This window comes from Pelodiscus sinensis, chromosome 1 (assembly GCF_049634645.1).
Source record: "Pelodiscus sinensis isolate JC-2024 chromosome 1, ASM4963464v1, whole genome shotgun sequence".
Classification (NCBI taxonomy): Eukaryota; Metazoa; Chordata; order Testudines; family Trionychidae; genus Pelodiscus; species Pelodiscus sinensis.
Window position 1 is genome coordinate 37,217,297 of NC_134711.1, and position 14,542 is coordinate 37,231,838.

At 40.9% G+C, this 14,542-nt stretch overlaps 1 protein-coding gene across 2 annotated transcripts in view; it reads right to left on the bottom strand.

Annotated features, from left to right (window-relative positions):
* The window catches only part of TUBGCP6 (tubulin gamma complex component 6), a 36,419-nt gene that overhangs the window by 12,274 nt on the left and 9,603 nt on the right, over positions 1-14,542 (bottom strand). For both annotated transcript variants that reach the window (XM_075928150.1, XM_006122622.4), the window contains exons 6-16: positions 14,382-14,503; positions 13,725-13,800; positions 12,454-12,563; positions 8,930-9,021; positions 8,686-8,825; positions 7,113-7,262; positions 6,165-6,246; positions 5,983-6,071; positions 5,388-5,503; positions 254-392; positions 44-160 (exon numbers count right to left, since the gene is read on the bottom strand). In XM_075928150.1, the coding sequence (XP_075784265.1) occupies positions 44-160; positions 254-392; positions 5,388-5,503; positions 5,983-6,071; positions 6,165-6,246; positions 7,113-7,262; positions 8,686-8,825; positions 8,930-9,021; positions 12,454-12,563; positions 13,725-13,800; positions 14,382-14,503 (1,233 nt within the window). The remainder of the gene's footprint in view (positions 1-43; positions 161-253; positions 393-5,387; positions 5,504-5,982; positions 6,072-6,164; positions 6,247-7,112; positions 7,263-8,685; positions 8,826-8,929; positions 9,022-12,453; positions 12,564-13,724; positions 13,801-14,381; positions 14,504-14,542) is intronic.

The window sequence follows — 14,542 nt, forward strand, 5'->3', positions numbered from 1 at the left end:
CTTGGAATTGTTATGCAATGCTTCTGTAAGAAAATAAACAAACCTGAGAGCTTGGTTCTTCTAAAACAGTATCTGTAACTGAAACTTTTTGGCACTGCTTATGTGGAATAATGTCTAATTTCCTCCTGTACTTCCCATAAGGACATTTTTCAAGCATCTCCTAAAAAAATCAAAATAGCAAAACCAAAAGACTTTTAATGTACAAATGTTAAAATGCTATTAATGATATTTCTTTACAAAATTTAAAAGATACCTCAATGCGTTTTTGATCTTCTAACAGAAAGTTAAGACGGGAAGTTTCCAATTTGTGCCGCTGGATTTTCCATAAAGCTCTTTGCTCCCTACGTGCTGCATCATCAGAAAGTTTGCTGTAATGATCAATTAATTCTTGTCTGAAAGACAGTAAAGACACTATATTACAGACACTTCACCTGCTTATTTTTCATCTTGCATTATGAATATTAAGATAATATACTGGTGTAGAACAGCAAGGAAATTATAAATCTCTCAGGCTATTTTTAAAATTAAAAATCTGAGGTGTCTCATCCACAGTACAGAAGCCAGTTGAGAAAACGTAATGAAAATAGGATGCTATTCTTTTGTGTATTTTGTAGAACCATGTTATTAGGACACTAGTTTTTCGTAACATATGTGCTTAAATGTATAATGGAAAACAAAGAAAAATATATTGGTATATGTGACAGTATATTGATGAGTAAAGTCAAAGTCTGTAATAGCTATAATTACTAAGAAGAACTTAAAACAATTATAATCAATTTTAACATTGAAAATGGTGTTCTGTCTCTTGCTCATTACTGTTCAAATCTACCTGATACAAAGAAAAACAACTACTGAAATTGTTATTTTTAGCAAACCACCCCCATAGCACTGTCCTAATCAATTTAATTTGTAATCACACAAATATATTTCATTTGTCCTTATGATGGTTAATGGAAGCAGTAATGACTCCTGGCTTAGGTATGACCTGGAAGGATCATCTAGTACAGGGGTAGGCAATAATTTTTGATGGGGGGAGCCACTCCAAGAATTTGGCAAGTGGTCAATGTCTGCACTCTTCCATGGTTTTAATGGAGATGGTGTGAGGTCTGGGATGGAGGTTGGGTGCAGAAGGAAGCTTGGGCTAAGGGACTGGGATGCAAGAAGGAGTGTGGGATCTGGGAGGGAGCTTGGGTGCAGGAAGGGGTAGAAGTGCAGGAGAGGATTCTGATCTGGAGTAGGAGAGGAAGAGGGGGTGCACAGAATGGGAGGGGGTTGTGACCTGGGACAGAGGTGCAGGAGATTGGGTGCAGAAGAGGATTCCAACCTGGAGGGGAAGGTGCAGGAGGGGGTAGGGCCTGGGAGGGGGTTATGACTTGGGGCAGCAGTGCAGGAGAGGGTACAGTGATTTGGGTTGTGACCTAAGGTAGCTGTTTTCTGAGCTCTGCTCAGAAGTTCAAAGCTCCTGTACAGGCAAGGAGCTCAGATGATTGATAGTAGGGTGGGGGGTTGGGCGTCATCTCGCTAAGCAAACAGCGAAATTGAGATGTTCAGTGCTTGAAACTGAGCAGCTCCCAGAGCAAGTAAAAAGATAAAGAAGCTATAAGTCGCTGGGGGAGGAGGAGAAGAAAGGGAGTGAGTAATTGGTTGAGGAGGAGTCAGAGGGGAGGAGAGTTTGGAGAATCCCATCCGCACGAAGAGAGAGAAGCAAAAACTCAGCACTCTCAAGCCTCCTGGGAAAGGGGAAGTTAAGGGGCTGACTGCATGGTGTAGGTGGGGGAAGAAGGGATGGGTGGGTAATGGCATTGGGGTGAGGTGGAGGCAGGGGGAGGGAGTTTGTTTGTGATGTGAGGTGGAGGAAATCTGGATAATTTGTTTGTGCTTTAGCTGGGAGTTAGGACAGGATAGACTGCTGCTGTCTGCTAGTTTGAGAAGCAGGATTTTATCCCAGCCCCTACCTGGGCTAGAAGGAGCAGGTTGCACAGGTGCAGATGGGGGAAAGAAAAAGCAGGCTGCATGGCGTGCGTGTATGCGAAGATATTTGCATACTCACATTTCAAACAAAGTTTACATAGGTGTTAATGGCTTAAGGTAAAAAATAAAAAGATTCTTTTAACAGATTTTGGAATGTTGCAGATATCTAAAACTCTGATCTTAATGATTTTTAAAAAATTCTGTGTTACTAATTAATACATGATATATTGTATAGCATTAAGGCCAGATCTTTGCTATATGTTCTGGCTCTTATGAGTCGAAGTAGCAAGTACTAAGTATGATGCTAGTTGTTTTGTAGGATGAAACCTTATTTGCAAGCTCTTTGAAACATGCATGTGTCTACAGACCCTGAAGCCATGTGTTCATTTGTTTTGGGACTTCTACTCTTTGAATTTTGTTAGTTTCTAAGATGTTGCAGCACCATTTGTTATTTTTCAGTTACAGACTAACACTGCTACCCCTCTGACTCTTTGAGCTGGTGACACATACAAGGTGAAAGTTTCAAAGTTTACTTTTATCTGTTTTTACAGCAAGGATCCTAAACATTCCCCAGATAAACTGTATAGGCCTTAGTGAACCCCTTTTAGTCTCCCTCCCAGCATCATTAAGTATTGTATTAGTCATGCTCTCCTTGCAAATATTATTTCTAGTTGACTCATAGATTTGTTTAGCATCTTACAGCTGAGCTATGTATGGATAATGTGTGTTTTGGTGTGATTACTAGCTTGAGTTGTTAGAAAGGATGATACAACATGTATTCCAAACCAAGCGTAGTGTTAATTTTCTTTTTTATTTGATTTCATATTAAGTATGGTAAGCATTGCTCCTTGTAAACTATCCCTTGTTTTAATATAGTTTCTTCTACACATATGGTCTGCTTAATGTTGTGTGTGTGTGTGTGTATATTTTGTTTATACTGGTGCTGCACATCCACACACTACCTCAATATTGGTGTTGCACAAAAGAAATGTTAACTCGCCCAAAAGAAAATTCAACTTGCCCAAGGATAGAAAATGTTAGAGGGAACACGGGCTGTGACTGGGGACAGAGGATTGGGTTGCAGGGGGATTGAGTTATGTGGGGCAGGATTTCAGGAGGGGGAGCAGAGAGTTGGAGGGAGAGGCTGGTGTGCCAGAGGCAGGCTCTAGCCGGGAGGCACTTACCTGGGCGGCAGCCCAGCAGATCCCTCATCCAGGCTCTCTGCCTGCCCCACCCTGCATATTACTCAGAGCAGCTGGCTGCGGGGCCATATACGGCTCTGAGTGGTACATGCCCGGGGAGAAGGGGAGAGGGTACTTCATGCCTGTCCCGCAAGCAAGAAGCTCTCAGTGTCCAGAAACCAGCCAATGGGAGCTGTGACATTGTGCTGGGGGTAGGGACAATGCATGAAGCCTCTCCCCTGCCCCAGTTCGCAGTGTTCAGAGAAGCACATGGCCCATGCAGCCAGCTGCTCTGAGCAATGTGTAGGGGTGTGGCAGGCAGGGACCCTACCTGAGACCCGGATTGGCAAGCTTGTGGCCCGTACTTTGCCCGCTCCTGATCTAGTCTGACCTATATATATATATATATATATCACAGTCCCTTAAACAAGTTACTGCAGTATCAGTCACTGTACCCTGTGCTTGGCTAAAGCATATCTTCCACAAAGACATCCAGTCTTGTGCTGAAGTCATCAAGAGACAGAGAATCCACCATCTTCAGCTGGAGATTCTGAATGTACATAGATGGTAAAGCCCAAAACTCTATACCTGCTAATGACTAACTAAACACCAGACTTGGATGCGAGTCAGGCCTGACTACATATTAAATTAAAAGGAACTAAGATATACATTTCACCTTACATACCCAGACACCACTTGTGGCCCCATCAATGTATGGTCTTAGATTAAAATCCCTCTCAGCCATTCAAATCACAATTCACATAAAACCAAGCAGCATTTATCAATGTACAAACTGTGGCTCTAACTATGCAATAAGAGCTATATGCGTGGAGCTTCAATGAAGTAAGATCAAGGTCCACATAGACTCTGTGAAAAGTATTGTAACCCACATTTAACTTTAGAAGTAAAACAAAAAAAGTCTGTGTTAACTCCTACATGCCATTTTTAACCTACAGGCAGTCCCCGACTTACGTGGATCCGACTTATGTCGGATCCCTACATACGAACGGGGTTTTTCTCGCCCCAGAGGACACGGGCGGCGGGACCGCCCAGACGCACCACGGTCCCGCCGCCCGCGTCCTCCACGGCAAGAAAAGCTGCTCTGCGTCTCCCTGGTCTGCTGGGGGGGGGGCCTCCAGCAGACCAGGGAGACGTGGAGAAAAGCTGGGGAGGACGCGGGTGGCGGGACCCCCCCCCCTCCCCAGCAGACCAGGAAGATGCGGAGTGGCTTTTCTGGCCGTGGAGGACGCGGGCGGCAGGACCACCCGCGTCCTCTGCGGCGAGAAAAGCCTGGTCTGCTGGGGGGCGGGGGGGGGCGCACTAGCTGCGCCCCCGCCCCCCCCAGCAGACCAGGGAGACGCGGGTGGCGGGACCGCCGAGAGGCGCCGTGGTCCTGCCGCCCGCGTCCTCCGTGGCTTTGCTCTGCATCTCCCTGGTCTGCGGGGGGGGGGGGGGGGGGGGGGGAAGGGGGCGCACCTAGTGCGCCCCCCCCCCCCCCCCAGCAGACCAGGCTTTTCTCCGACGCCTGGGGTAGAGCAGCTGGGGCGCTGCCGGGTTGATCCTGCAGCGCCGCTCCTCGGCACTACTGGACCAACCCGGCAGCACCCCAGCTGCTCTGCCCCAGGCATCCCCAAGTCAGCCGCTGATCAGTTTCAGCAGCGGCTGACTTGGGAACACCTGGGATAGAGCAGCTGGGGTGCTGCTGGGTTGGTCCCCGCAGCGCCGAGGTGCGGCGCTGTGGGGACCTACCCGGCAGCGCCCCAACTGCTCTGTCCCAGCCATCCAGATTCAGCCGCTGTTGAAGCTGTTGAAACTGATCAGCGGCTGCTTCCAAGAAGCCTGGGGCAGAGCAGCTCTGCCTCGGGCTTCCTGTAGTCAGCCGCTGGTCAGTTTCAACAGCGGCTGAATCTGTACGCCAGTTCCGACTTATATACAAATTCAACATAAGAACAAACCTACAGTCCCTATCTTGTACGTAACCCGGGGACTCCCTGTACTTTGATGCATCCTAATCTTTTTAACACAAATTTTATTGTAAACGTTTTTCTGAAGTCATGATTATGACAAAAACCAGTGTAAAGGTCTAGAGGTATAGACCGTCTGTTCTCTGGAACAAATGATAAGATTCCAAAATGAAGAGAAATACTTTAATTATTTTTTTAAAACCAGGCCTCATGGGAAAACATATGAAACCTTTGGGAGACTAATCACAAATATTGTTTCTTAATATATTACCTTGCCTTTTTTTCCAGTTCCTCTTCTAAGGCTTTCAGTCTTTTTTCTCTCTCTCTGAGCTCTCGGGCATAGCTGAAATCATCATCAATCTCCTCCTGTTTCATTGCAAGTCGACGCTACATAAACATTTAGAAGTCTTAAAAAATCACTCAGCACCAGACATACAGATATGAATGTTTTACAGTGATTTTTAAACTATAGTTTGTTAGGCATTTAAACAATTTCAGAAAGTACAGTAAACTCCATCTTATAAACTAATTGGAGATTGAGGTGGTCATAACATTGAATATTTCAAAATTACAGTATATATAGTGCATAAACTGCATTGCATTACTTTCTTCTTATCCTCCAGACCACTGCAAGATGATTTGCAAAGCAATTAAATTATCAGAATGTAAAGGGAGGTTGACTTTTTCTTTATGGACATCACTATTTTGTAATTTTTCCCTTCCCTCAGGAAAAATGGTTTGTATAATTGGTCAGTCCTAAGATTAGATTTCATCAGAATTGGAGTTTCACTGTAAAAATTGGAATTTGTCTTTATTTTTCTTTAGCAGATAATTTAATTCTCAATGCAATCAAATGACAGAAATACCTCTTGCTCTTTTGCAAACTGTTCTTTTAATTTCTGAAACTGTTCCCGTTTCTTTGCATCCAAGGTCATTCTTTCTGATATTTGTTGATCTATATTTAAATGAAAAATATTATTACTTTACATCGACATATTGAAAAAACAAACAAAAAAAATCATTAAATGAAAACACCGGTGGAACTTACCATTAATGGCTTTTAGTACTTTACTTGCTGTTTCTCGAGCATGAACAATCAACTCCTGTTTTGCAATCTCCATGCGCAAATCCTATGAGGTAAATATATATTGTTTTATTATACTTTTCAGATATGACAAGATGATATTGCAATTTAAAGTATGGGCTTTCATTCCATGTATACACATGGTAATAATGATCTAAGGCAGCTGGCTTCCAGCATTTATACCCACTTAAAATGGGGCACTTAATTAGGTAAGCCACTGAATGCAGTATCTAAGATTATATTAAAATGTATTAACACAATCATAGAATGATAGGGCTGGAAGAGACCTCAGGAGGTTATCAAGTCTAGCCCCCTGCCCAAAGCTGGACCAATCCCAACTAAATTAACCCTGCCAGGACTTTGTCAATCAGAAACTTAAAAACCTCTAGGGATGGAGATTCCACCATCTCTCTAGGTAACCCTTTCCAGTACTTCACCACCCTGCTAGTGAAATATTTTTTCCTAATATCCAGCCTAGACCTCTCTCACTGTAACTGTGATCTGTTCATGTAATGAAATTCTACTAAAAGAATTAGTCATACAAATTATTAAAAGGACCTGATATACAGAACAATTGAATTAATTAATAAACAAGTTGGACTCAAATAGTATGCTAGCTGGGCCTTAATTACCTTTCCTTAATAGATTAAAGAAGATGCCACAAATTACTGAAGAAAAGTCCTCCAAAACGATTTCCAAAAATCATAAAAATATCAACAATAACAACTTGCCATTTAAACAAAACTCAGAAAGTAATTATGTTGATCTTTATTTTCTAAGATAATACAAAGCAACACAGGAAACTAGAGTCAGGAATGTCACTACTTTTACATATGCAATGAAATGAGAAATCTAAACCTTTTAAAAATATGCAAATAATATAAAATTCATTCTTCTTTAATGCTCATTTACCTTTTCTTCTTTGCTAATAGAACTGTAGCGGGCAATTCTTTCCATTCGACCCACATATACTGCACAGTCTCTCTCAATCTCTTTCAGCTCTTCAAGAGAAAAAATAACAGAAATCCGAGGAACGGGGATATCTGACCAGCATATGTAATGCTACAAATAAGAAATATTATACAGTTAAATAGTGGGGAAAAAAATCAGTGAATTTTAGATGATTAATTAGGCTTTATGATTGTATATATGTATATATCAACTGTAGAGATATTACCTATGAAAAGTCTTGTTCTGAGCCATTCTGGAGGGCTGTATCTAGACTGGCCGGTTTTTCTGGAAAATCAGCCGCTTTTCCGGAAAAACTTGCCAGCTGTCTACATTGGCCGCTTGAATTTCCGCAAAAGCACTGACTTCCTACTGTAAGAAATCAGTGCTTGTTGCGGAAATACTATGCTGCTCCCGTTCGGGCAAAAGTCCCTTTTGCGCAAAAGTTTTGCGCAAAAGGGCCAGTGTAGACAGCTCAGATTTGTTTTCCGCAAAAACACCCCGATCGCGAAAATGGAGATCGGGGCTTTTTTGCGGAAAAGCACGTCTAGATTGGCCACGGATGCTTTTCTGTGCTTTTGCGGAAAAGAGTCCGTGCCAATCTAGACGCTCTGTTCTGAAAATGCTTTTAACGGAAAACTTTTCCGTTAAAAGCATTTCTGGAAAATCATGCCAGTCTAGACGTAGCCTAGATGTTTAAATATCTATTTTTTAATTATATTACATTCTTGAATAGTTGATGGCATTACATGTCCAATAATGGGTACTGTTTGCCTTTAAATACCACATACATGGAACTGATGTAACAGGATTATGTTTCTACACCCTGTAACTAAGATCTGCAGGGACATAAATACAGGATCTTAGAAATCAGATGAAAAGATTAGAGTACAAATTAAAGGGAACTTTACATTTATTATTTTAAGCATTCTTCCTACCACAAACAGATTTGCTTTGCAAAAATGCATAAACAATGGAACTATTAAAATATGTCTGAATAAGTGTGCAGCAAAAAAGTCAAAATAATGGGGAGAGAAGGTATAACCTCCTTATTAATTAAACTCAGGTCTTTAAAAGACTCAGAGGGGTAGCTGTGTTACTCTATAACTTAAAAGCACCTTAGAGATGAAAAGAAATATATATATAGTATCATGAGCTTTTGTGGGCAAAACACACTTCTTCAGATGAGAGGAAGCCCTTAGCTTTAGTCAGTATTGTCTAAGTACTGGAGAACAATTGCTAAAACAGTCAGGCTTTATACGAAGGAAAACATGAAACCTACAGTTGTAAAAAGGTACTTTAAACTTGCTGCTGCACATTCATAGTTTGTAAATTAAGTTATCAACATCTGGATTACACTGGAATACTCAAGTCACAAATTCCTGAATGTGAACCGCTAAATAACATTATTCTACATCCATCCTTGGAGGGCCATTTATCAAGGCCACTATAAATAAAGGCATACATGTATTTCCTACAGATCTAGCCAAGAATTAGTTTTCTTAGTGCAATGTGAAAGAACCAAGCAACTACTTACCCTGGGACAACACAATTTCAATAAGTTTATGGTTTTCCCACAAATGTAAACATCATTGGCAATATGCTTCAGAAAAACAGGGACACAATCTTCTACTTCTTTTGAAATCAAAATATATCCATGGGTCCAGTAATGTTTATCTATAGATCAAAGACAAGACAGTTCAAAGTATATGTATTTAATAAAGATAATAAGAATGCAAATGGAATAAACTAAAAGTTCTACACACACATATATACTGTACCTCTGAAGCTAAGATAATCCTCATTTACTTGAATCATGAATTCACCATAAACATCTCTGAATACACCACTGTACACCCAATCATAGATAAACCTAAAACAATAAGATTATACAACATAGTTAAGTCCTTCTTTCCTTTTAAAATTATATTATTTGAACCAATAGACACAAGAGATTACAGATTGAACCTCCCTAGTCCAGTACTCTCTGGAGTGACAACAGCCATGGTCTGGCATGTTTTTAGTTAGCTGGATGGCCACTCATTTTGGATGTGGTCAAGTTTCTTGTGGTTCCATAAAGTTTGTTTACAGCCATTAGTTCTGGCTCTCAGTGTTCTGTGCTTTTTTTAAGCTCTAATTTACCCCTAAATGTCTTCTAAGAGCCCAGTAAGCAGTGTGTTATCAATGCTGCTACACCAGGGTTAGGTAATAATTTTAGAAGGGGGGGCACTTCACAAATTTTTGAAGTAGTCTCAGGCCACCCCAGAAGGGCCAGGGCCTTAGGCAGAAGGGCCAGGGCCAGGACACTTCCCGTGCTCCCCCACCCACAGACCGTGACTGGTCTGGAGGTGGGGAGTGAATCAAGTCTTTGCCCCCGGGTGCCTAGAGAGAACCGCCAGTTGCGCTCAACAACTGGCAGTTCACTCTAGATGCTGCAGGTCCTTGCAGGGCAGGAGGAGACTTCACGTGCTCCCCCAGCCTGGGGGCACTGGAGCACACAAAGTGTCTCGCATCCTGTCCCCACTCTGCAAGAGGGGGCACGGTGCCTAGAGTGAACCGCCTTCTGTTCAAAACAACTGTTGGTTCACTCTAGGCACTGCACTTCCCTGGCGGAGGGAGGAGACTTTGCACACTCCCTCGTCCCTTGGTCTCAACTGGCTTGGGGGTGGGGGAGAGGCAGGGAGTCCATAGGCCGGATCAAAGGGCTTCATGGGCTGGACCCAGCCCATGGAGGCTCTTTTGCCCACCCCTGTGCCAGACAATATTGACCTCCCCCATGGTTCGGTAAATTATCTGGTTCGGCACCGGTCAGGTCTCAAGGGTGCCAGACTAGAGAGGTTCAATATGTATTTTCTTTGACATATTGACAATCAATATATATTCATACATAGTAAATATTAAATCAGCAGCACATTTTTCAAAATTATGACAAAAATGTTGTCATTTTGATGAAATGTTAAAAGTTAAAAATAAATCACCTCGATAGCTAACCCCAAAAATATAAAATGGTACACACCTAATTTTTGTCATAACAAGGATGCTATTAGAGAATCTTAACTGCAGTTAGTTTAAAATCATTCTAATACAAGTAAAAATCTTTTTTTACTGATCTGGACATACATAAAAGCCTTTGAACTGTAATAATGATAGTATACATTTAATAGGAAAGGGGGTAGGAAGAAAATTTTAATTAGATGCAACTTGTTTAGACAGAGAAGATGGGCTATAGAACTCTAGGACACAAATTTAGACAGCCTTTCCTTTGAACTTAAGCAGCTTTTGATATATTTGAAGAAATGGGAATTATTGTTTTGGGATAAAATATGCCTTTTTCATATGCGTATCATAAGACTCTCTTTACCCCAGTATATGCAAAGGTTACCCTCCCTGTATTCACAGAAGAAACAAAATTATCATAAGTTACAGATACTGAAACTCAGGGTCCCATAGCAGCATCAGACCAGTCCTCCTTTTCTACTTGTTCCTGGAAAGGTCTAATGCCTAGAAACAGACTAGTACTGTAAACAGAAAAATGTAACCATAGCAACTGCAGTTCAACCTTAATCTAATAAAAAATAAGACCTGTTGTGTGTTTATATTCTTTTATTTTTATGATTTATAGCCGCTACAACAACTTCTATGTTGTATATTTCCTGGAAGTTAATGAATTAATAACTGCATTAACATCCTCAACAGCCATTACATAGGAAGAAATGTCCCTCTATGGCAACCATTATTACTTAAACAATTGATGTTTTCATACTGACTTGCTACAACACACATTTTAGGCCTTGATGCTGCAAATCCTTATGTATACACTTACAACATTATGGCCTAATCTTGCAATAAACAAAATGAAAGTCCAATATATAAGCTGCAGAGCTGAAGCCATATTAAGTATTTCAATGGGTTTACAGCTGAGAAGGCTTGAGGCCCAACATTTGACTGGTAAGTGAACATAGGAAAAGGATGCATGCAGTATGAGAAGTCTTCGATTCAGAATAATTTGATGGGAACACTTTTTTTTGGGGGGTGTCCTTGTTCAATTTTTTTAGAGTTACCCACATTATTATTGATTTTTAAAAAATTACTATTGTACAGGCAGTCCCCGGGTTACGTACAAGATAGGGACTGTAGGTTTGTTCTTAAGTTGAATTTGTACGTAAGTCAGAACTGGCGTCCGGATTCAGCCCCGCTGCTGAAACTGACCAGCAGCGGCTGAATCAGGACGCCGGGGGAAGACCAGCTGGGGTGCTGTCGGGTTGGTCCAGTAATGCCTAGGAGCGGCGCTGCAGGACCAACCCGGCAGCGCCTCAGCTGCTCTACCACAGGCGTCTGCGAGAAATGCCTGATCTGCTGGGGGGGGGGGAGGGGCGAGCACTAGCTGGGCCTCCCCAGCAGACCAGGGAGACGCGGGCAGCGGGACCGCACAGACGCGCCGCGATCCTGCTGCCCACGTCCTCCGCGGCTTTGCTCCGTGTCTCCCTAGTCTGCTGGGCCCCCCCCCAGCAGACCAGGGAGCCACAGAGCCGCTTTTCTCGCCCTGGAGGACACGGGCGGCGGGACCGCAGCGCGTCTGGAAGGTCCCGCCGCCCGCGTCCTCCGGGGCGAGAAAAGCCCCGTTCATAAGTACGGATCCGACATAAGTCGGATCTGCGTAACTCGGGGACTGCATGTAGTTCCTAAAAACATCTAATATTTTATACACTCCTTAGCATCTTTACAGAAGTAGATAAACAATTTCCAAAGTTGTGTGGATTTGATTAAGGAAACTGATCCAAGGGACTCTATTAAAGATAACATTTTTCTTACTCAACAGCTATCCCTGTCTGTATTTAATCATCTCTGCTTATGTTTATGATATACAAATGTTTTTATTAGTTTTGAACTATTAATACTGAAGCGCCAACATATATGAGAGAATGAGGTGGAATATTTCCTGTGTCTGTGTGTAATTAAATATCACTTGTCGGATCTTTATTACTGGTGGTGATGATGGAAGGAAGCTGAACCATGATGGAGAGAGAGATCCCTGAGTGAATTTGTTGGGTTGGCAGTTAAGAAAAATATTCTTTTATTTATTAAACCACTTTTGCAGTCACTTTTCAGAACTGAATCACACCTTAAATAATTAAAAATAATTCACATCCTTTCTGAAAATATTCAAGCTAATGGTCTGACCTATTTAAACTAAGCCAGCCTAGTTATCCACTTCTTCAGAGTGTTTATTACATTAAAAATGCCCAAATGGAAAACTAGTAGGTTATTATAAGCACAATTATAAAGCAAATAGTCAGCAACCCACCTGGTATATGGTTCACAGCTGGTTTTTAACAATGACAGAAGAACTGGATAATGTTCATTACTACAGTTATTAAGAGCCTCTTTGTAAAGGTATGAAAGCAATCTTACTCCCTGAAAAAAAGTGATAAATGCCTAAGTTTCAAAACAATAAAATCCACAGTTCTATTAGTAAAAAGAATCATACTATACCACATCTGTATATCTATTTATTAGACAATTTGGTCATGGCTAGGTCTGGATAAAACTGAAATGATATCGCTGGGATTGGTCAATACCAACTACAGAAAATGGTGGAGGTAATATTTTCCCCCTTCAACTGACAAAGCTTTACTGGAATCTTCAGGATTCTTTCTGGATCCTGGATTGCTTCTGGATATCCAGATATCAACTGTTGCCATGAGTGCTTTTCTCATCTTTACTTGAACACAAGATTGTAATCTTACTTACTTGAGGTACATTTTATCACCACTATCCCTGCATTTACCACCTCTATATACTCAATTTCTGCTATACTCTATGTGGTGGCATACCTCTTTACCAGAGAAGCATAAAATAGTGTAAACAGCCAACATACATAGTAGAGTTTCAAACATACAGCATATTACACCAGTGTTTCATAGACTGCATGACCCACCAACCACTTTCCAGGGACAATTCAAGAACTTGGTTTTGAACTATAAAGCCTTTTGGGTCCTGAATATCTTAGGATCCACCTTTTTTGAGTTTTATCTCATTCATTGAAATCACTAGGGTAAAATGGTGCTGGCATGACATTCTCATTGGAAAACCATAAAAGTTAAAGTTTATATTTGACTGTGCCTGCATTTGTTCACCTTCAGGTCTTGTCAAGTCACTGAAACTTTTCAGAGAAGCAAGCTAAATAGCAAGGATTGTAGAAGGTTGTTTTCTGCTGATAGCATTGCTTTTAATGTTTAGATTATTTTGGTAATAACAATAGAAAAATATTTAAAATTGCATATGCTACATTATAAAAGTGTTTCTATTTTATATACCCACTTACACCACAATAAATTAAACAATTTATAACCAATATATGAATTCTCTCTCATTTAATGTATTTACATGGAATTTTCCAAAGCATTCAGCATTGATCTAATAGTGTTCATTACTAACATTACTAAAATAGACTTAACTGGGAGCAGAGTTATGCCAACACTGAGCATTTAACATATTCTACTCAACTGTATTTGAAGCTGAAATACTGATATTAAAACTAAAACAATAGGTTCAAAAAAGAAAATCAATAATCACCGTAGGAAATGAAGCACCAGCACCTCTGCTGATTCCCAGTGCAGTTGTTCCTATGCCACAGAGTTCCGCTAAATACCTAAACATAAACATTGCATCTATGTAGTATTGGTCACCCAGAAGTATCCCAGAACATTACACTGATCAATGAAATGTGGCACACTTTGGTAGCATGAAGGTGTCATTCTGAATCATCAAACTATAACAGTTGGAGGAGGGGAGGTGGAGAACATTTCTCCAATTCAAGCTATAGAAAGAAATTAGAGAAGCAGATTATGACTCCTGTTGGAATTTGGCAAGGGCTGTGGGTCTAACTATCTATACTAAAGCTTTCCATTCTATCTGTCTTTATATATACTTATTCACTTCACTTCTTTGTGCCACAATTTTCTCCTCTGTAAAAAGTAGGATTATATAATAAGGAGTTCATCTATAAAGTGATTTGAGATCTACTGGTGAAAAAGCACTCTATGAGAGCCAGATAGAATTATTACTATTACTTGCCAGTGGGATGTTAATATTTTCTTCTGTGAAAATCTTATGAAATGAAAACCAAAGACTGTGAATAGGAAGGCTTCTCTAGTAGTGTCTTTTTAGCATTCATAAAGAGGGGATGTGATTTCATTTTTTCATTCCTACAATACTTTATTATAATATTACCTTAACTGTCGCCCTAATTTTCTGAAGAGAAAGCTGATTGTTAGAAGGCTTAAAGTGGGAGGTGTTGACAAAACACAAGCTCGGTAATACTGAAGGTACTTTCTCAATCCACTCGTGAATGCCTAATAGAAGAAAAAAACATTGACAACACCCTACTGTTA